This window comes from Symphodus melops (assembly GCF_947650265.1).
Source record: "Symphodus melops genome assembly, chromosome: 19".
NCBI lineage: Eukaryota > Metazoa > Chordata > Actinopteri > Labriformes > Labridae > Symphodus > Symphodus melops.
Genome location: NC_136709.1, coordinates 21,071,076 through 21,094,516, shown reverse-complemented (window position 1 = coordinate 21,094,516; position 23,441 = coordinate 21,071,076). Strand labels below are relative to the sequence as shown.

At 43.8% G+C, this 23,441-nt stretch overlaps 1 protein-coding gene across 1 annotated transcript in view; it reads right to left on the bottom strand.

Moving 5' to 3' along the window:
* Window positions 1-23,441, bottom strand: part of slc4a11 (solute carrier family 4 member 11) — a 73,569-nt gene that overhangs the window by 35,567 nt on the left and 14,561 nt on the right. Inside the window, exons 2-5 of the mRNA XM_079369289.1 lie at window positions 18,789-18,839; window positions 13,624-13,740; window positions 6,794-6,837; window positions 2,853-3,081 (exon numbers count right to left, since the gene is read on the bottom strand). Coding sequence (XP_079225415.1) covers window positions 2,853-3,081; window positions 6,794-6,837; window positions 13,624-13,740; window positions 18,789-18,839 — 441 coding nt within the window. The remainder of the gene's footprint in view (window positions 1-2,852; window positions 3,082-6,793; window positions 6,838-13,623; window positions 13,741-18,788; window positions 18,840-23,441) is intronic.

The following is a 23,441-nucleotide window of genomic DNA, read 5'->3' as shown; positions in this document are numbered from 1 at the left end:
TACAGCTCCTGAAACGTTGCTTTTCTTCTCTTAAAGGAAGATGAGACAAATCTCGATGTCTTTACTCGGCATTATAATGTTGTTACTTCGACAAAAACAAACCAAATTCCTGTTAGTTGCAAGTAAATCAAAAAGAGCTCAGACTCAGTGGAAATGAAGCTTCAGTGTTTAGCCAGATCTGCACTGGTCTGTGTTCTGACCTCTTCTCTGATCCAAACTCAGGAGCAGAATCGAAAAATAAAGAAATCCAAATCCACTTTGACGGACTTCACTTTAAGCCACTCTTCAGATTTCTTTTCATTTGAACTAAAAAGGAAGTATTCCTGTTTGACTGCATGGAGCTAAAGTCCCATTAAAAAGCAAAATAATGGCAAAACTTTTAGTTTTTAGCCCTTTCTGCTTTCTACAATTTTCAAAACTCAGTGAAACCCCTGAAAGCTCAAATTGATTTTCAAACCATTTCCAGACAGCTCAGACCTGCGCAGGAAGCCTTTCTGTTAAGATGGCAGCCACAGAGAGAAGATTAAAATAACCTCCCTTTCCTTTCGCTTCTTTGTCCCGTATTCTGGGAGAGAAACAGTCAAGTAGCCGCAGCCGCCGCAGCTCGAGAGTCTCTGAGAGCCATCTGAAAAGCTAAGTGGGTGATCGATGACAGAAGTCAATTATCACCTCGCGGATCTGTCAGAGGCGGCTGTGCAGGGTGAGCGTCACACACCAGCCGCCTCTGACTAACCACCAACAACCGCAGACATCAGCCTGACAGGCAGGACATCGCTGGAGACAGACAGGCATCACCTCCACATGTTGTATTTACCTGCTTTTTGTAAAGTATCTTGAGATAGCACTTGTTATGAATTGACACTATACAAATAAATAAAAAAAACAACATGGGAACAAAAACGTGTTTTCCAACATCTGCAAATCATCGCTAGTCATAAAAATGTAATATGTCCCGAACTCTTTGATTTTCTAAATAATAATCATCGTTGTTTGTTTCTCTTCTTCTCTGGTCTGCAGGTTACACAATGAGCTGCACCTGGCTTCAGTGCTTAAAGCCCAGTGCTGAGTTTAGGAGGAGAGGGGCTTTTAGGGTTGGGACTGCTGTGCCTCTGAAGGCGAAACTCCCACGAGATAATCCATACGCAGCCTGAGCACGCTTCACCCTAAAGGTCCAGTTGGCCTGAGAGGTTTGAGTGGGTCGATCCGTCCTGAAGCACGGGGACACACAGCCTCCCGATGATCAGTGGTTGGTCTCTTCGTCCCTGTACAGAAGCTGTAGACCTCATAGCGGACCGACTGGGTTCGAGTCCGACCTGTGGCTCATCCTTCTCTCTTTCTCGTCCTGATTTCTTTCCATTACAGACCCCAAAGGCCAAAAATAAATCGTAAAACAAAGGTGTTTTCTGCCACTTTGCTGGCTCAATTAGTGGCTTGTCGTTAGCCCGATGGGGCCGCCTTACGGTGGGGCGTAGCAACGCTCAGTGCAGAACACAGTCAGGCTTGAACAATGGCTTCATACTGTTATGTAAGGGGGGGGCGGATTTCTCCTGCTCTAGTGGGCTGAGGAGATTGTCCTTAACCAAGAGGCTTTTGCTGCTCAGTCAAAAGGACCTGTGCTAAAAAAGACTCGACTCATGTGATCTGTAAGCCGGGCAGAAAACCTGGAGGATCCATGTCACGTGTGTGCAGCATTAAACCACTGCTGTATGACATTTTAACTATCAAAATTCGGTTTTAATACCCAGACTTGAATATTAGAAACCAAGTTATTCTCTAAAGGGAAAACACTGATTGCTGACATAAAGCACATTCTCCATTTTTTATTGTGAAATAATAATAAAACCTAATTTTTAGGGTTTTTCTAGGTTTTATTATGTAATTTAATTTATTTTAATTATTATTTATCATTTAAAGCATGTGAGTGATGCATTAAACTCTTGAATACTTGAAACTGCCCTTTAGGCTGACTCATTGGTCAGTACGATGCTGGTAAAGCTCTCAAACCAGCTTTAAATTCAAATTCATTGATTTTGAATTCGTAAATCAAACCTTGATCTCCTGAATTAGAAATAGGAATAACAAGCATCGATCATGAGAACAAGGTTCAAAACCCTGACTAAGTTCAGTCCTCTATGATATCCAAATCGCTAACCCGACCCCTCTCTGCATTCCTGAGTCAAACTGAGCTTCGTTCCTGAATCTAATTGAATTCCTTCTTGGCCCACGCTACTCGCTTCCACCAAATTTCATGAAAATCAGGTCAGTAGTTTTTTCATTACCCTCAAGACGGGAAGTAAAGGGCAGTGAAGACAAAACCTCGCAGGCAGAGGAAAGAATCCAAAACATGTTAAACTACTGCTTGGCCATGACTTTTAGTGACACACTGTTTTTTTGTTTGTGTTTTTCAAAGCTTTGCTCTATAAAAAAAAAAAGATGTGTCTTCTCGCTGTGAATTCATGTATAGGATAGCCACTTGACTGTTTCCTGGGAAACGTTTGATGTGTGCACATGGTTGAAAACACGACCCAGCACACTAAGCTCTATTTGTGTCCAGCAACAAAAAGCCGTGGGCTCAACAGACAACCTCAATTCAAACATCACAAACTTTCCTTTGGGTCTAAAAAGCTTCTTGAATCATTCTCGAGCCAATCTGACATTTCTGCTCCTGAGCCTGCGGTGAAGCTATTTTTTCAGGTAGGTGTTGACATGTGCACACGTCAGATGTTTTCAGGTCAGGTGTCATGTGTTCTGGGGGTTTTTGTCTGATTGTGTGCAGGCGCAGGTGGAGCAGGTACTCTGTAATTCTTATTCTTATTTTTTTGCACACACACGACGACAGCTTTTCTGCTTACCGTTGACCTCCTGAGCTCCCGCATCGGTGAAAAGCAAGCTCATCACCTCCTCGAAGTTGCAGGCGGGTTCGGAGACGTGGCTGTCCTGGCCCACGTGGTGCAGCATTCTCTTCAGAACATCGTCCAGAGAGGCAGCCGTCTCATCCAGCAGGATGCTGGCCCTCGCCAGAAAGCCGTCCAGGTCCCTGTGAGCCCGAACTTCCTCCTCGAAGTTCATCAGCTTCACATACTGTGGAAAATTAAATGATTCTTTTTAAAATCTGAAATACTTCTGCTCGTCCTTTTTTTGAGCTTATTATGCAAATCAGTTGCAATTTTGAAGCCAAGAACACTTTGTGAAAACATGTCAACCTTACTGTCTGCAGAATTTAACTCATCGCATCATACTCTCTTCAAAAGTTTCATGATAAAGGATACAAGATTTAAGAGATCCATGTGACTAAATGTGCTTTGGCTGGCTCAAGTCAATTTCCAACTTGTCTCTGAGTCCTTTGTTGCTGTTGTTGTGGCAATTTTTTCCTTCTGTATTTTTCATTTATGCAGCAACTGTGCCAGCTCTGCAGGAAGACGTCAATACTCCCAATCAAGCTGTGATTGAAAACACAGTTTCTCAAAACAGCAGAAACAGTCTTCAACTGGCACAGCACCTGACTAATGTGACTGCTTGAAAAACTTGAAGATGAACGTGCAGATTTTGAGCTCTGCAACCGGACTACGAGATTCCCCAGTGAAAGTTCAAGACTAAAAGGCTTCTTCAGAGAGTCCAGCAGGTAAATGTGGATGTTAACCTGCAGGGCGTGCTAACTCCAGGCTGGCACATAATTCATAATTCATGAAGTCCCATCATAAAATAAATGTTTTTCCAACTGTTTCATCACGTGGAAAGATTCAACAATCGGTTGACGACTCTGACAAATCAGGTTTGACTTTGTAGATCCTTCATCAGGGACATGCTTAGTCCCCCCAGAAATCTCCATCAAGACCAATGTTAGAGACCAAGACAAATTTCCCACTGGGGACATCAAACTGTATTGTATGGTATTTAATAATGTTGTCACATCATGTATTGTCACGTAACATTTAGCGTATGTTAGCCAAAAATGCACGAGTGAAAGCGCTCTGAAGATTTGAGCGAGGCTCCACTCGTTACCCCCCGCTCTGAGACAAAAGGTGCAGTTTCATTAAACAGCGTTGAGATGTCAGAGTTTGTCTATATCTGACCGGTGGTTTCTAAGAACCACCTGAGTCCACATGAATGGACAGAGAGATGAACACGGCTCGATTGAGAGCCCAGACACCCACCACTGTTCGATTTCATTGATCGTGTGACAGAAATTCAGAAGATGAACGGATTCCCTGCTGTTCCTTTTCAAAAAAAAAATAAAGAAGAAAAATCAGACCAAACAAAAGCACAAAAGCCTGAGGAGGAAATTGTGTATGTCGTACGACACATGATTTTGTTTTACTTGTATGTTTGAGGGTCTGGTTCTGCAGCCTCTTTCACTTGGGACAAGTGATTTAAGTTGCAATCATGTTTGATATTTCTGAACATCTGCTTCGGGATTTCACACCTGCAGAAAACTCCTGATATTTGCTGGAGGAGTATGTGTGAACGCAAACAAGAGTTTCTCCTCCAGCCGCCTCCGATTTACTCTGCAGCCAGTCCGAGTGAATCTGACGTGAGAACGCTGCAGGATGCTCTCCGGAGAATTCACCTCCAGCCCTCACGCCTGACAGGGATAGTCTCCAGCTGTGAGGTTCATATGTAAACAGCCAGGTCAGGGGAATATCCGGAGCATTCCTCCTGAGTGTATATGTGACTATCGTGATTCTAAAGATAACCTGAAATGTTCATTAATAAAGGGGAAAGCTACGTAGCTTTAGCAGAAACACATCAAGATCAGCTCTATTAATAGACCAGTGCAAACAAGCAGATCCACGGCACAGTAAATATGTAACCCTGTAAAACTGAAGGAGAGAGCAAATACACAGAACTGTAATACAGAACAGGAAGATTAGTGAGACAGCGAGGCAAGCTGTTGGTAGGAACAAAAGAACAACAAGCTCAAATAGTAAATTAAACTAATAATCGGTCAGGCTTGTGTTGTGATGACATCTTGCTCTTTCATTTTGTGGACGTAGAGAAACATCCATTCATCGTTAATGCACGCTATGATTGGTCTTAAATATTGAAACAACATGTTGTCCTTTTTCAATGACGTGAACCTACGAAACGTTTGCTGGCATCAAACTTCCCCTCTCTGTTTGTTTCAGCTCCTTTTGGTCACAGTTTGGATATTCTATTAAACTTTAAAGTAGAGTCCAAACGATTCATCCGCGAGCCGATAGCATCGGCCGATATTAGCATATCCAGAGGCTATCGTATCGGCTAATTTAATTGCAGATAAGCGCAGATAATCATAGATTTATTCACCAGTCAATTAGAATATCATTTCAGGGTTTATATACCAATTTAATAATGCTACATTCTAATTCAGTCAGGGTTTGATGCTTACTTTACACTTTGCTCTAGCAGCACTTTAACTTCTCCGCTATGCAGACGACTCACAGCTTTACATTTAACGTATAACCGCCTATTGACCAATAAGATCTCTTGATAATGGAGTTGTCTGAGCTGATTGAGAGACGACAGGACAGAGAGAGAAAGAACAACAAACACTTTGTTAAATGTGGGTTTTTATATGAATATATGATCGTCCGACAATGGCTAATCAGAGCACTGAAGCCTTCGATGTCCTCTGTCAGCCAACAGTGAAGGTATCACTGGGATTTTCTGGACTTTTCTTTCAGAAACTGTATCATAGGTTTTTATTGCTCATATTAAGATCTCATCCTCTGTTTTAAAGCCCCAGTCTGTATACACCACCTGCTGCATATAGGTGTCATTATCGTCTCCTCACCTTTACAAACAACAAACCGACATAGAACAACATGAACATGCCAACGGTGAAGTGGCATGAAAGAGATAACAACAGAAGGCAGCAATTTCACAGAAGACATTCACACTGACAGCAGAGCTATTCACTTGTCCCGCACGTCTTGAAAAATATTGGATTATTTTTTGCAAGCCTCTCTATACTCTGAATGTGCACTGCAGAGCTGTCTTCTACGCTTTATAAAAGAACACGAGAAGTAGAAACGGTAAAATCCTAATCAGGACCTCCCTTGATGTAATGAGGCTTAGCTTGTTTCTAATTTTAACTAAGGCCTGAGGAAGACGACGTCATTTACACAAATATTCCTCCTAATCTTTCTTTTGCTGCTCCTTCTGATCACTTCTACCTTCAAACTTTCCCACACTGTGAACATATGATAAAAGATGACGAGCTAACGTCGAGCTGTTAATCTGAGTATTGTGTTTGTTATTGACTTCTTCTTTTTTCAAAGGTCACATATTATGCAAAATACACTTCACCATGTTTTTATTACACTAATGTGTCACTACTCTAAAAAAAGTCCATCCTCTCCGTCTTCTGCCTGCTCCACTTTTCAGAAAATGTGTGCTCAAACAGGCCGGTTCCCTTCATGACATCACAAAGGGCAGTAGCCCCTCCCCCAGGTGGGTGACACTCCCACAGCTAGGTGTTTGTTCTGCCCTCTGAGTCTGCCTTCTCACCGTAAACAATAGGACATGGAGCCAGAAAGCAGCGAATACACCGAGCCCTTCCAGAGAGGGGGCGTGGTCAGACACAGCTCATTTACATATTTAAAGCTACAGACACAGAAACAGCCTGTTCTGAGCAGGGCTGAAATAGAGGGGTTTATAGACATGATCAAATACAGGATCAGAGTAAATCTCGTTTCTAAATAATTAAGTATTTAAATGTGTTTTGCGATCAGACTTCAGATGAGTTGTGATGTTAGATAGTCGTGCTTAAAAAAAGGAATGTGGCACATACACTTCTAATAATGATGCTTACCTTTCTTGATGTGTTCAATAAAACACAACCAGAGTCGTCAGCATCTGAGGAAAAACAAGAAAAGGGACAGTTGAAAATTCAAAATGGAACAATTATCATTGAAGGAACATCATGAAAGTCCTGTGGTGTCCACAGCTGAGCCATTGTTCATACTTTTGTTTCCTCTCGGCTTGACTATTGCTTCCCATCTCTTCGCCGGTCTCCATTATGCCTCTTTAAAAATACAGTCAAAAATGCTGCAGCTAAGCTTCTGAACATCCAGAACAGTGGCTCTCAATTAGGCCGGTCGAGCCTCAAGTGTTGAAAAATTAGGCCGATGTAGAAGTGCAAAAACCGGCAATTTGTTGAGCATCATATTTCAACTGAGTTACAAACATTCGCTTGTTTTTGTGTTTCAGTCAAAGTCGCCCCCTGACTAACAAACATAACAGAGACGAGAGACAACAGCTTCTCACTTCCACCTTCTATCTCCAGCCAAACGACCACTGCTGGGTGTTGGAAACCGCTCGTGATTTCTCTCTGGCATGTCGACTTCTTACACAGTTTGTTGTACCACTGAATATTCCAAGCGCCGGGGATTTCATCAGTCACATCACAGCTTTGTAAAAACAATCCGGCGAAGGACAGTGACTCATCAAAAACCTTCAAGATTACAACTTTAGAGCATCATGGCATCAAACGATGACATTTCCAAGTATGTATGGAACAAATGCTAAACAAATATATCCTAAGACAAGACAGAAAGTAATGATCCGATACAGTGTGCAGGAACGATGAACATATTTATTGAATTGTTTTTGTCTAACACAAGCTCTATTCAGACTGACATTTCAAGCTCCACTATTTACGCCTCTGTGATGTTTTGGTCTCCAATCTTAACGTGATGGAGGTGTAATGGGGGGGACGAAGTGATCCCCCCTCTAAAGAGCCTTCGGAGGTATTATCAGAGGGCGAGATTGGATCAGCAGAGCCAGTGGGAGGTTCCTGCATGTCTGACTGTGTTGCCCTTTTACGACTGTTTTTTAGGTAAAAGTGTCCCGACTACGCTCAGCTGTCATCACATCTTTGTACATTTCTATATTGTGTTGCAGAATCACAGCACAGCAGGAGCTCCACATAGACAAACAGCCAGGCATGCACACACACACACACACACATACACACACACACACACACACACACACATTGTGTGCAACCCCAGTGGCTCTGCTGATACTGTGTCGTCCCTGAGGAAACACGTTATGGCTCAATTACATCCGTCCTCCATGACATCAAGATTGAAGGCATAACATCAAAAGGATGTAAACATCTTGAAATGCAGCCTAAAGAGCGCTTGTGTGTGTGTGTGTGTGTGTGTGTGTGTGGATCTCCCGCTGTGAGCTGCTTCCACAGCGACGAAACGCGATGACAAATGTTGGCGACTGTGACATCAAGCTTAGGCCATCGCGAAACCAACATGAATGTCCCGAGACGTAATGATGGCTGAACTTGGATCCTGCAAAAAAAAAAAAATCTGAAAAGTGCAACAGAAGTATCATTTTTACTCCAGAACATCTCGTCCAGAAAAAAGGAAAACTATTCTATCGCCATGGCAACCAGCAAAAAGCAATATTGCCATTCCCATAAACAGTCCAAAAAAAAATGAAAAATGGCTGAATCACCCTGTACAGTTTTGTTCTTTAATGAATGATTATTAGACACTCTTTATTCGAGGGTTGAAATTGGGGAGAAAAAATTAGCAGAATAGTTTGAGTCCTTACTTCAGACCTTCTTTGACTTCAGTCTAAAAAAAAAAAAGCATTTACTTTTGTTGAATCTCTTTATTACAAGTTGAAGTGCTTAGCGTTTATATGCACATCTGTAGTGACATGGTAATTACAGTGTTCAGAATTTGCATTTAAAAGCAACAGAACATTCATTACTGATGGTTCAAATTCAGAAATAAAGATCACAAGACACGACCACTCAGTCGGCGAAGAAAAGAAGCCTGAGAGCCTTTTTTTTTTTTCTAACAGTGACGAAAATGTCAAGAGGCAAGTCTCTAAATGCTCTCATTGAACGGGGATTGAAACTTCTCTGCTGATAAGGTTTTAATACACACGTCTGTGGAGCTGAGCCGAGTGCTCAGATAAAGTACAAAGGTCTGGATTTTCCCAATGCTGCTGCTGCTGCTGCATAAAAGGAAAAATCTTTCATGCTAGGAAACAATACAGGGACAAACCAGGGGGATGAGCTTTCCAACACACTTCAGTCTTGGAACTAGCAGACTATCAGTAGCCTGCTGACTCTCATGAAACAGTCTGCCACCGTGTTGCATAACACAGTTATCGCCGTTTATTGTGGGGAGGACGTTATTAGGTTACCACGGGCTTTCCTCCCCTGCTCCGTGTGATGCACTATGTTGGCTCCGTCTGGAAATCAATCAAAGCTTAACTCCTCCCTCCAGCGACGGAAAAGCAAGAAAACCCTCCTCTAACAAGCCAATAAGCCTCAGGGAAACGCCGGGACATCATCATGTCAATAATCCAGCCACAAGTAAATGTGAGTCTGCTGGAAAGTGGAGGCTTTGATCGCCACACCAAGCACCTTGGCATAATAAAAACCCTGCAGGCAGTGGAGGGAGAAAAGAGCGCCCCGGCCCCTACCTCTGTGATGAGACGATGGCAGGGGGGGGGCACGTGTCGTGTGCACTGGATTCGGTTCATCAAAGCCTCACAATCAAAAAGCACACGGCTGGGCTTATCCGCTCCCAGAGGGGAGAGGGAGCTGTGGCTCTAATTGCTGTCAGGCTGCAGCCGTAAGGAGATTTTCATATATTCATATAAGATTACCTCGTCCCCAATGATCACCTCCTTTTAATGGCTTCTGTATGTCTCATTATACTGTGTGGTTCCAAGTAATCCTGCACAATTTCAGGGTTTAGGGATTAGGAAGAGGAAGTGCCATAATGTAACACGGGCTTGTTTCGATACTTGCTTCTCTGTTTGATTGTTGAAGCTCTGCAACTGTTGATTTCATTTAGTCAGCCACAAGTGTTACTGAGCGCTGTGATGTGTGCAGGTCGGAGGCTGGGGATGGGTGACGACGTGTCGGATTGGGATACATAAATACAACAGGTTTAGATGACTTCACTGTCAGAATATTCAGAATGAGAGCATGATGGGAGTGACTTTTTAAATCTAACTAAAGTCATTGTTCTGCTTCTGTATTTATTTAATATCTGCTATGTGGCATGAGACTTTATATCCTCATGTAAATACTCCACACACACTCTGCAAATATACCTGACTTTTTGACGTTTGTGTGGATAGCCGTGTGTGCTCACTTTAAGGTGAAGTTTTAATTATATAATTACAATAAAGACTTTCTATTCTGTTCTCTTGTGTCCTCAGGCTGGACGCTACTTTTACTTTTGCTACTGACTGCGTTTCATTTTTCTGATCTGCAAATCTCATAAAAAATACTCGCACAGTCACTTTGCACACCGAGCCTGATGTGTTTATTTATGTTTTAACTGTTAATACTCATCAGGCAGAGTGGTCGAGCGGTGGAGATGATTTAGTGGTTCGTTCACTCGTTGAAAATGAGTTACGAGCTGTCGATCAGGAGCTTCAGAGTTCTCCCGATCACTTCCATGTCAGCGGTCCAGTTTGACACACTGCTAGTTATACTGAAATACTGAAAAAACAGACCACTAAATTTACTTAAAGCGATTGATTATGAACAATGACTGGCTGGGAGTATGTTTAAGGTCGGGACAACCTGTCAACTGGACAAGCCAGCTCCTAGAACCCTATCTAAGGGCGAGTTCTCTGTTCTGTTACCAAGAAGCACGTCGTCCAAGCTGGATCTGAGATCAAACAATCTGTCAGAGACTCCTCTGCAGCCCATCCTCAAGCTCTGTACACTCAGACCTTCATGAAACAAACTCAACGCAGGGTTTATAAAGGTCACGGAATGACCTTGCTCAAAAACCCCAAAAATCCTCAAGTTGCCAGTGTGACAAACGCCTGTCCTTCCTCGTGACTTTTCCACTTCAGTATTCAGCCAAATTTGATTGAACTGAAATGGAACTGAGCCCGGCACTGGCAGACGTGTAATCATGAAATCAATTCTATTTCTGGGGAGCGTTTGACAGCCTCATGACAAAGTCTTCTGAGGAGAGACAAGAGTGGATAAGATCATGACAAAACCAGGAAAACAACAAACACAATGGGATTACCAGACGACAAGATTTTCTCCAAATTCTAATCTTCAGCACTCAAACATTTCATCAGTCTCTTCGTGCTTTGACTGATACGCTAACTCTACGGAACTACAGCTCATGGAGGAGTTTGCTCCGCTCTTTGCAGAAACCTCCGGTATCTCCACAAAGAGAGTGTCGTCTTTGAATATCCAGAGAAGGATCATGCATCCCACAGCGAGGTGTCTGTTCTGCCTTCTCACCGTAAACAACAGGACATGGAGCCAGAAAGCAGCGAGTACACCCGAGCCCTTCCAGAGAGGGGGCGTGGTCAGACACAGCTCATTTACATATTTAAAGCTACAGACACAGAAACAGCCTGTTCTGAGCAGGGCTGAAATAGAGGGGTTTATAGACATGATCAAATACAGGATCAGAGTGGATTTACAACAACACACTTCACACACATGTTGAAGAGGAGCTCTGACACTGATTTAAACTGGTTGAAGAGGATGTGACCTTTAATTAGGGTAACGTTAAATATCCAATCGGCGCAATATCAGAAGTCCTTGATCAGACCAAAGCATTCACATCAAGTTAAAACTATTACATTTATTGTAACAGATATTTTAGAAGGAGCTCTTGTCTGTGTATTTCATGTCATCATTACATGATGTGCATTTACAAACAGCTGCTTATGTAAGCGGACAAGATGTGATTATAAGTGTTACACTGATTTGGTACGGTGCACGTATTCTACAGTGACCGGCTGATGTGGTTATAATAGATCACATGATGATTTCTGACTTCAATTAAAAGCGGTAACAGGCATGCAAACAGACAACAACACCGGGATTAAATTCATGTGGCAGGGAGACATTTTCAGGGGAAGCGGGAATAAAAACAAAACACTCTAATCGACATTCAGCAGAGCTCCTGATGAATAATGCACTGAATATTTTTTGAGAAGACACTGGCGGGCATGACAAACATTCAGCACCTGTGGGTGACAATTTTGCCGGAAGATGGCGGTGAGAATTTAACGCCGTGCAGAGCGAGAGGAGTGTGGGGAAAACACTGGACGATTGTCCTCTAAAGCCACGGGTTTGTTTTCATGGTTTCTGATTGAAAGTGAGTGACACGTGATGATTTTGTTTTGTCACAATTAGAAATTCTGATGAGCTGCAGATTTAGTGGAAACACTTTAAATATTTTTTTGGTGCATTATGTTTGCAGGATTGCAAAAAAGTGTCAAGACCATCAGCCCAATACGAGTCAATTTGTGAGCTCTAACTGCTCTTGAAATCCAAAAAGGAAAACATGATAGGGAATTATGTTTTGGTTTCTAACCTTATCTAGCAATCGGAATTAAAGGTCACATATCCTCCTCCACTCTTAGTCTTAATAAGTCTCAGAGCTCCTCAAACCTCAACCTGCTCACAACAGGCTGTTTCTGTGTCTGTAGCTTTAAATATGTAAATGAGCTGTGTCTGACCACGCCCCCTCTCTGGAAGGGCTCGGGTGTACTCGCTGCTTTCTGGCTCCATGTCCTATTGTTTACGGTGAGAAGGCAGACTCAGAGGGCAGAACAAACACCTAGCTGTGGGAGTGTCACCCACCTGGGGGAGGGGCTACTGCTCTTTGTGATGTCATGGACTCTGAAGCTTCAGTGTTTAGCCAGCTCTGCATTGTTCTTGAAGCCTTTCTAACCTCTCAGTCACTACTCTCTCTCTGGTCCAATCAAATCCAGAGCATTCAGGAGCAGAATCTAAAGTGAGAAGGAGGACATACTGGCTGCTGCATTGTTGTTTCCTTCATGTCTGATGATACAGCAAACTCACTTCATCTTCTGATTCAGTAGATATCTCACAGATTGGACCTTTAAAGGAGCTGTATTTAACCAGTTTAAAATAGGACTCATATTTCAAAGCTGACGTGAATGAGCTTCACAGTTTTTCATCACTCTAACTTGTTCCCATACAGCTTACATCACCGCCGCGCTCCTGTCAGACGCCTTAAGTGTTACTATGTATGGAGAATCCGGCTCAGCGACATGGTCACCTGTCACATCGCCCTCTCTCTCCTCCTGACTCTCCCGGTGGTGCACCTGTGGCTGTTTCTGTGGCAACGGTCTCCTGTTGACTGCTGGGGTTTCTGGTGATGGGGTCAAAATCATCTGCACCTGCAGCTGAGGAGCCGTCCGTCAAGTCAACACCTGCCATCAGACTGTGGGTGGACCCGGACGGCCGCAGAACACCACGAGAAATGAGCTCAAAGCTGCGCCAGGATTTTTTGTAAATTCTGAATGAAGCTTTGGAGATCGACCAGAAGAGAACAGGCATGCTTTGATGTCAAATACGTGATAAATATGTGATATTTATCCCACAGATGAACTGCAAGGGGAGATTTTTGACTGAAAGTTGTAACCGGGAATACACGGCCATTTTCTTTTTGTGTTTAGTCGACTTAACGATTAAATGTCATCAACCTTGCAGCTGGTTCCAGAATTACAAGTCGGTTAAAGGAAGAATGTGCAACACTTTCTCCGTCTCTCCTCCTCCTCCTTTCTCTCTCTTTATCCTGCTCTCCTCATCTACTGTCCCCCCCCCCCCCCTCTCTCTCTCTCTCTCTCTCTCTGGGTACTGACCTGGCCCGGGGCTGATCTGGTTGTCATAGAGGTGGATGTCATCTCCGCAGGCGATGGGCGAGTCCTGTCCCTCCTCTCGGCCCTCGCTGCCCTCCTCCTGCTCCACCTCCCGCTGCTCTGGGGACACAACAGCACAGGGTCACCTCCTGGACCTCAGCGGCGTCCAAACTCACTTGTGTTAAAGTCATCGTCTGCTAAAGACGCTCTGCAGGAGGTCCAGAAACCCAACAGGGACATGCTGAGTAACAAACAGGCACGACTTTTGGAAGAAGAACTTTTTAATCTTCTTAATGGAGATCTTTTTAATGTTGGAAAACAAACGGCAATCTCCAGAGCATTTTCTTACATTTTCTTAATATTTATTTTTCTGACGTTTAAACAAAAGAAATGTTTTCTTTCACACTAAAGTCACATTTCTGGTTTTAATCCGGTTCAGAACGGTTAACCCTGATCTTGTTTAGTCAGTGTAAGTCGGATGGAGATCACCGCATCAGCTACGAAACAGTGTGACTTCATAGCAGCCCAACACAGCGTAGCTGCTATTAAGTAAGTTCTGGACTCGCGGGTCAAAGTGTCGACTTTGACCTTAAATATGAAAAAAAAAAAGCTGAATCTTTATTGACCTGAAACTCAGCGTTGTCCCAAAACCAAACACAGTCAACAGCAGTAAACTCCTGTCAGAGTGGAGCTCAGCTCGTAGTGCAGACAGCAACAAGGTATCATTAGTTTAAATTATGCTTTTCTGTGACAGCTTATCTGAGAGCCAATGAACCGTTCCGACGAGGCGAGGAACATCTGCAGCGTCGCACTCTGAAATGCAAATGTTGTTTTTTAGAGTCGCCTGAAGAACGTCAGGGAGCTTTACTTTTTCAAAACTGTCAGGTAATTCTCATGATACAGCCCATATGATGAGACAAATAAATTCATAATAACAAATGCATTAGACTTTTACAGGGCTTTTTCTATGTACTCAAAGACACTTAAAGAATAAACACAAAATAAAACCAAAGAGAGAAGACAAATCAGCGGAGAAATACTGTCAAAGAAGGAGGACCAGAGCTCGTTTGTGTTCGAGAGGCTCCTGTAATTATAGTCGTTATGATAGCTGGAGGTTGGTTTTCTCCACATGACTCCGCATGACATTTGTATTTCCTCTCTTCAAGCTCGTCACTTTTGCTGTCAAAATCATCTTTTCTATAAATGCTTCAAAAGGACAAGTCAGCAGAGGACCTCCACCTCGAGCAACCTCGGAAAAGAGCAAACTTCTCCAAGAACACTGAATAAATAGGCAAGTCACTGGTTGTTCTGATATGAGGACAAGTACTTCATGAGTCAGCAGGCGTTCAGCAGGTTTTTTTTTTGGTGTGTAACAGTCCAGATTTTGTATGGAAGAAAGCCCAGAGTCTGTTTGTGTGACTCATCTGATTCTCTCTCTTTGTGACACAGCAGCCTCTTAAATCCAATCCTACAGTCACCAGTGAGCGCCCAAATATCATCCAGCCAGCATCCCGATGCTGCTGCAGAACAATATCTCCTCCCTGTGCTCTTTCATCTGCTGACCTTCTCAGTAACGGGGGGGGGGGGGCACCAAATTCGGTTCATTCAGTTTGTCATGCATCAGGATCATCCCTCTGCACTTGACATTCTCTGAACCTGGCTGTGTCGTCACTTCGCCTGCATCTCTCTGCACCTCAGACTCACCGGCTCGGCTCTGACTTTCAGATCACCTTGAGAGAAAACGGCGGCTGCAGGTCCGCTGGTTTACTTCAGCAAGTAGTGATAGTAATAATTACAAATGCTACTTCTCACTCCTTGAGGATTGGAAGTGTTATGAGCTTTTGATTTTAAAGGAGCAATCTGTAACTCTGACCCCTAATGTTTAAAATGGGTACTGCAGTCCAGATTCAAATCATTACAGAGAGCTGTCTGGCTCCGCCCCCTCCTCTCTAGAGTGGATGCTCATACAGGTCACCATGTGGTGGACACAGTAGCTTCAGTGTTTAGCCAGCTCTGCATGTGGTGGACACTGTAGCTTCAGTGTTTAGCCAGCTCTGCATGTGGTGGACACTGTAGCTTCAGTGTTTGGCCAGCTCTGCATGTGGTGGACACTGTAGCTTCAGTGTTTAGCCAGCTCTGCATGTGGTGGACACTGTAGCTTCAGTGTTTAGCCAGCTCTGCATGGGTCTGTAAAGCTTTCTGCGTTCTAACCTCTCTCCATGTTTCATCTCCAACATTGATCCTAGTTTGAGCAGCTTTCTGCTGCTGGAGCTTATTAGAAACATGCAGAGGCTTTTTAGCTCGGGTACAATCACTTCTATCTGAAGCAGTTCCACTGCCCGCTTCCATCGCTGCAACACCTGTTCACCTGATAACTGCTCTCATATCTGGCAAACCCAGGGGCGTCCAAAACCGCCTGCAAAGCCCCGCCTACCTTCTCTGGTCCAATCAGATCCAGAGCATTCAGGAGCAGAATCTAAAGTTAGAAGGAGGACATACTGGCTGCTGCATTGTTGTCAGAGAAGCTTCAACACAGCATGTTTCCTTCATGATCACACAGGAAGAGAGCGTCAGCAGCTCACTCTCTGCACACCTCACTGATTGCTCCTTCCAACTTTTAGGACTGATTGCGTTATAAAATCAAAATCTTTTTTCCCATAATGAATTCTGCAGAATTTGCATTCAGATGACACGCACATATAAACAACAACATGTTGAAACCCCTAAACCAAAAAGAGACAGGGGACGATGGCGAGGCATGTTTCATACGAAAACACTGAATGATTGATGTCTTTCCTTCAAACGGCGTGCAGCGATCTGCAGCAGCCTCGCCGTTGTGTTTGCCGCTGTGACATACTGAAACAGCTCAGTGATACAAACAGCAGCCAAGAGAGCATGTTTGCATCATTAAAGATGGTTAAATTTTCATGCCCTGTGTTCAGAGGTTTACTCAAACGGATGACAGATGCCTGCCGTCACTGTATTGTTCTCTCAGGCTGCAGCACACGATTGTTTGAGAGAACGACCTCTGATGGACCGGTCCACAGGACGCCTTTAAAGCTACACATACCCGTCTCCTTTACATGCCTGTGTCCTGATCAGAGCGGTGCGATGAGAGAGTTCGTGCTGACGTGTCTGAGCATGGGTTGTAGGATTTGAACATAAATCATGCTGTCATTGTTATTTGTTTGGTTTTTCAAAATGTTCCAATAACTGACTAAATAAATGAACCATAGCTCCATCATTTCTCATTTCTAAACCAAAAAACAAAACAAAAAGAGAAATTCAGGTTTCAGCCTCTTCTTTGTGAAGCTTGTCGTCTTTTTGGGATCATTTCGTAGCTCGTTGGTTTTATCTTTTTGCATCTTTTGATGAAGAAACGAAGAAGACATTTGATTTCATCAAACGGACCCTGCATGTATAAATTATGACGGGTTAACTACAGTTACATGGTCAGAGGTGTAATGTTTGACAAGTGAGCTGAAGCACGCCATGCTGCCACTTTTGTTGTTGTTCGATGCAAAACAAAACGCCAAATAAAACGCCAATTCGTTGGTGAATCAAGAATAAAAGTCTGTCAGAGAACTGACCAATGAGCATGCAGAGTCTGTGGTCAAAACGTTCAAGGCTACAGGCGGTGTTGCCACTGTCGTGAATAAACGGGAACCGAACTGAATCGACTAGAACCGACAGGCGACGATCTCCTCGGTGAGTCAGGGACTTAACACTTTAAAATCCTTTATTTCGTTCTTTAAACAAATATTTTTGTTTTCCCCTTTTATGATCAAATGTTTCAAACTGGATGTCCAGTGCACCACTAAAGGAAAGAGGAAGCTCCATGGCATGAACACGCGTGTCTCTGATGAGTCACTTAGTCCTCCCGAGCTGCTCAGCTGAAGGTTATCTTATTAGCTCAGAGTGGTTGTGTGGTTTTTTTTTCCAGGTTTAAACACGACGACAGCTAAATTACAGGGTTTCACCGCCGAGCTGAGACAGGCCACCTCCACTCATTAAAAAGAATACATACTCATGAGGTTAGACGTTAAGCTTCAGAGAAAGGGACTGTGGTTCTCGTTGACCGCTGGCTGAAATGCGTGGCGCTCTGAGGCCTTCATTAGAGAGACGGGACAGAGCATGACAGCTCGCCGACCCGTCCTGTTAGCATGAGAAGCTAAGCTAGCTAAGTTACTGCCCTTACCCCGACACATGCAACGACAAACCAGCGTCGAGGTTTGACTCATCTGCCGTTAGTGATGATTATCTATTGGTTTAAACAGCAACAGTTGCCTTGGCAACGACTTCAATTGACATACAGTGTCGACGGACAAAAACATCCATCTTGGTGTTTTATAGATGTTTCTGGGCAGAGAGCTTGAAGACGTGATGGTCAAATCAGGACTGTTGGTCACCTCGTGGTCAAGCCGTAAATAAAACCCACGTTCTCGTTTGTTGACAGCGTTTAACCCCGGTACGAGCGGCCATCATTAAACTCACCATTAAAAGACGGTAAGATGGTAATTGCACGGATATATACATAAAATGTTCCGGTGTGCACTCGGAGAGCATTTCAGCCCCAGACTGACCCTCACTAATGAAGCGCTGCACTGACGAGGCTGGATGTAGCTGCGTTTATACGGTGATTAAAGATTACCTAATAAAGACAGATATGTGGCGCTGCAGCGGGGGGGCCCTCCTCAGTGAATCCATGTGTAGCAGGAGGGGAATAATTGGCTCGGGGAGACAGGGAGATCCAATGCACGCATGTTCCGTCCTGACTGCTTGTGCTGCACATACTAATTGGGAGGACTCGCCTTGGCGTGAAGGTAATGAAACCGCCGTCAACTATAACAGCCAGAGCCGAAGTTCATTATTTTTATCCGAAAGCATTGGAGTGTGAGAGACGGGAGAGCTTTTCTGCCTCCGTGCTGCAGCTCTTATATCTTCAAATCTCATCTCTCACTGTGAATTTACTGTACGACCAACATTACTGGCAGAATTAGGAGGAAGAAAAAAATCCTTCCCCCCGCCCTCTACTTCTCTCTCCCGCCGTGATCAGACGATCCCACCGTCTCCGACTCAAAGATCTCTTATTACGGGCAACCTTTCTGGTGGAAAATGGCTGAACACTGAAAACGCAATCATGAATCCTCACGGTGACCCGCACTCACCCATTTCTTGAAAGAAGTATCCATTCTTGGACATCCCAGAGGGAGGCGCCTCTGCAGGAGAGAGCAAAACAGAGAAAGACAGAAATTACTGAGGTGAAACTGAGCAACAGTAAAAAGCACTGCAGGGAGATATTTTCATTTCTGTTGTCGGCGTTTTTTAACACAGTAATTGTCGGGATGTCGGAAAAATGCAAATGCACGCCATTATCAGAGCTTTGGTTAAAGTGTTGGTGCTCAGGAGGAGAAGAGAGAATATGTGTTTATTTCAGAAGAATTGTTTTTTAAAGTGAAGAAGAATTCTTTCTACCATCAGCAGGGGGCGACTCCACGGGTCGTACATTTATTTATTATTACTCTTCAATAAATAATGTCCTTTTGAGTTGTTGTTTTTGCATGCTCATAACAGAGTAGGGCTGACAGTTCCAGGTTTCATCCAGATGTCCCACAGGAACTTTCATTAACAGCCTGCTGCAACATCAACACGTCCGTGGACGTTAAAATAACCTCGCAGTTTATTGATGAACAAAAACAAAAAATAAAAATGCTCCTTTGCTGAAATGAAACAAAAATAAAATGTGACGTGAGAGCTGTCTGACTTCTCTTTCTCTGATCGTCCACACCAAAGATCTGAAATGATTCCTGTTCACGTCGACACACGACTCGTGCTTCATGTTTCAGGGTTTGGTGAGAACATTTCCTCCTAAAAGTCCCAAAGCTGGTCGCAGACGGTGTCTGAGCACACTCTGCTGAGGAGGAGAAAAAAACCTGAGAAATGTAAAGCCGTCCTTCCTGACATGTTCATTAGATGGAGAAATGTTAACTGGCAACGATTATCTGCACTACTCCGCCTTGGGATCAGCACAGGTCGGGACTTTGTCGGTGAATTCAGAGATAATCCACGGTGAGCTTCTCTTCCAGGAAAACCATCTGCCACGGCAGGTAAATGCTGGATATCTCATTTTAGAATTTATTTAATCTGGTGAAGAGCTCCACCAAGAATACACATCGAGGAAATGTAGAGTTCAACATATCAGTGTGTGTGTGTGTGTGTGTGTGTGTGTGTGTGTGTGTGTGTGTGTGTGTGTGTGTGTGTGTGTGTGTGTGTGTGTCACGAGGCACCGAGCAATCGTGCGACACGAGGATGGCACCGAAAGATGACAGATATAGAGAGAGGATACTTTGAAGGTTATTGAGACATTGTGGAAGAGAAGGAGGTAGGAGGAGAGGAGAGGAGAGGAGAGGAGAGGAGAGGAGAGGAGGAGAGAGGAGGAGAGGAGAGGAGAGGAGGAGAGAGGACAGAGGAGGAGGGAGGAGAGGAGAGAAGGAGAGGAGAGGAGAGGAGAGGAGGGAAGAGAGGAGAGAAGAGGGGAAGAGAGGAGTGAGAAGGAGGGAAGGAGGAGAGGAGAGGAGGAAAGGAGGAGAGGAGAAGAGAGGAGGAGGAGGGAGGAGAGGAGAGAAAGAGAGGAGAAGAGGAGGATAGGACAGAAGAGGAGAGACGAGGAGAGGAGGGAAGGAGAGGAGGAGGGAGGAGGAGGAGGAGGGAAGAGTGGGACGCTAACATTAGCATGCTAACACAACGATGCAGGACAGGTGACTGCAGCTCCAGAAAAGGACGATTATTTTTCCGCTGCTTGTTCACGGAATTAAAGTGCGTACTTATTCATAACTCCTCCTCCTGTGAACACGAGTGGAGGGGGGGTTGGAGGTGTGGCCAAACATTTGTTTTGGTTTCACGCTGGAGGCGACAGCGAGCGGATCTTCTTTAATATAAAGACTTGTCACAGAGGGACGCCCATCTTTCCAGATCTTTGTGAAATTAAAGTCGTCTGAATACGATCGTCTCCTGTTTCGTCTCCTGTTTCGTCTTTTCTGTCGTCTGCGTGAGACGGCGAGGCGTCCCTCTCAGAAAAAGAGAAACACTCAGTCCCTGCCTCTTTGAGAAACTGAAATGAGATGGAATGGATTCAATTGATTCACAGGCCCATTGTTGTGACCTTCGAGGCCATCGGTCTGACTGCTTACTAATGGAGCAAGAGTTTAAAATGTCACAGAGCCCGAGTCAGCCTCTCGCAGAAAACAGAGAAATTCTCACTTCATCCTCTGTGATTTAACTCGTCTGTCAAAGAGTCAGAAGAAAACCAGATATTATTTCTGTTTGTTTACGTTACTAACAAACTGACAGAACCTCGAGGACAGTCGGAGTTCAGCCTATTTTTATTTTCTCTCAAATGACGACACGTTTTGATCGCTTCCTTTGTGTCACAAGTTGGTTCACGCGCGGCTGACCAAGCAAGGTCAAGTGTCTTGCTCAAGAACACATCGGACATGTAGCTGCAGGAGCTGGGGATCGAACCCTCAACCTTCCGGTTTAAAGACGACTGACTCCACCAACTGATCCACAACCGTGAAATCATGGCTCTTTGTGTTCAAATTAAAGTAGAAAAAATTAACCCCCAAAAAAGTCGAAAAAACGATCAGTTTACAAAATGTGATGAGAATCTTTAATTTGTCTCCTTCATGACGCTGCACAACATCAACAGACTTGTGTTTTCACCTCCAGGTCACAAGATGAGTCTCATTTGATGTGTCCCGGTCGTGTTTCCCTCACACTTCAGACAAAATGGAAATGAGTCACAGTGACACACAGGCTGAAAGGAAACTTCATGTTCTGCCTTATTACCAACGCTGCATCGAAGCATCACTCAGCGATCGTCTCAGTTTAATAAAAACACAGAGACGCCTGCTCTCATGTCGGATCAGTCGATGCAGGAAAAACTAGAAGAGCTGTGATTGATTCATATTTCAGTGAGGGATTAATTACCAATATTCCCACGGGCCGCGACGTGTTTATTTATTTATTTTAGGACTGTCAAACAAACCAAAAAAAAATCATATTTTTAATGATTAATCAATAAATTCACTATTTATCGCATGTTTGTGCATTCACCGTGGACCAGGACTTTAACTTTGATCCCTGACATGAAACAGTTGTTGATTTTTCTGTTTGGGGTCGTGGAGGGGCTCGAGGCCATCCCAGCTGTCACGGGGCGAGAGGCGGGGTTAAACCCTGGACTCTTAATAATGATTATTAAAACATTTAATTTGATCTTCAAATGATTTTTTTCCTGAATAAATCGAGAAGCAGGGATCAAATGCTCCGTGTTTAAACTTCAAAAAAATAAAAGGACCTTACATCATTAAATACTGAAGTTGAGTGACGTTAATGTTACGTCGCTTGACGAATTAATTAAATCATTGTTCCACCTCTAATCACGATCAAACGACTACACTCAGGAACTTTCCAGTAAAAAACTCCTCACAGCTTGTTCGGCATGAAACGAGAGTCCCAACGTAACGTCTCATTGGGCTTCGCTAAATAGGCCACGGAAATATCTGTGTCATCAATTATTAAGGGGGAAATGAATCATGAAGGATTCTGATATCCAGCCTGCTGGAAAGCAGCAGAATCAGAAAGTTAAATATATGTTCGAGGCGTGGTGATCGAGCTGAAGATAATTATCAGTTTCATTAATTCTCCTGCCTGTGATTTCCTCAACAGATTGATTGTTTGAGTAGAAAGATTGAGGAGCTTCTGGTAAGATCGAAGTTTACTGAGACTACTTTACTTGCTTTGTGCTTTTATTTTGAAATTTAAAAAAAAGGAGCTTCCTGTAGCTGGAAGGTTAGGACATGAACTTAAGCACATCAGTGTCCAATTCACAACAGTTTAAAGGCACAGCATGTAAACTCCACCACCAGGGGGCTCTCAATCAAAACAGTAAACAAAAGATGATAAAAGAGGCTGGCGGGGAATCATGGGAGTGATTCACTCTACTACTTAAAGGGGGCGTGGCTTTACAGGGAGCACAGAGAGGAGGGGGCGGGTGCAGGCGGAGCACTAAAGGAATGCTACTTTAAAAATCATGCTAGCTGTCAATTATTAACAACCCTGTCTTTAAGTGTAAAGATCCACGTTACACCTTCAACAAGTGATTCGTGATCTGAGCTTGACTTATTTACTCGTTTCATAAACACGATGTTTTTAGTCGGCCGAGCACAGAGATGTAAGAAAATCATTGAACAAAAGCAAATCTGTCGATGTCCCGCAGCGACTCTTCTATTGGACTGCTTATTTATTTATGTAGCACATCATGCCGGCTTCCCGAGGACGCTGTGCTCCTCTGAACTGTCTTATTCTGAGGGCTGTGATCAGAAGCTGCTACCATCATAAAGATTTGTGCGCTCTGCTCGTATTGAGCTGTTTGGCTTGTCTGACAGATGCGGAGAGAGATTTAGGAGGATTGGAGGGGAATGCACGTTGTCCATGTAGCGGCTCTGTCAGATCAATATAAATACAGCGGGAAGCGTCCTCTGATGTCAGGCAACAAGCTTCACTTTAAGAGCAAATAAAAAGCTTTGTTCTAAATTTCTGCACGCAAATAAGCAACTCTCACTCAGGGGAAATAAACAGTGGCAGGAAGTTTTATTTTCTGGGAGTGAGGAACCTGCTGCCTTCCTTTATCTGGAGAATAATCTCATAAATGAGACGGAGCTGCTCGCCGAGACTGCACCACCAGTCTTCGTCATGCACAAACATGCAGATGAATGTTCAAGCTGACTTTTACATCCTTCATGCACTTGTCTAACCGCACA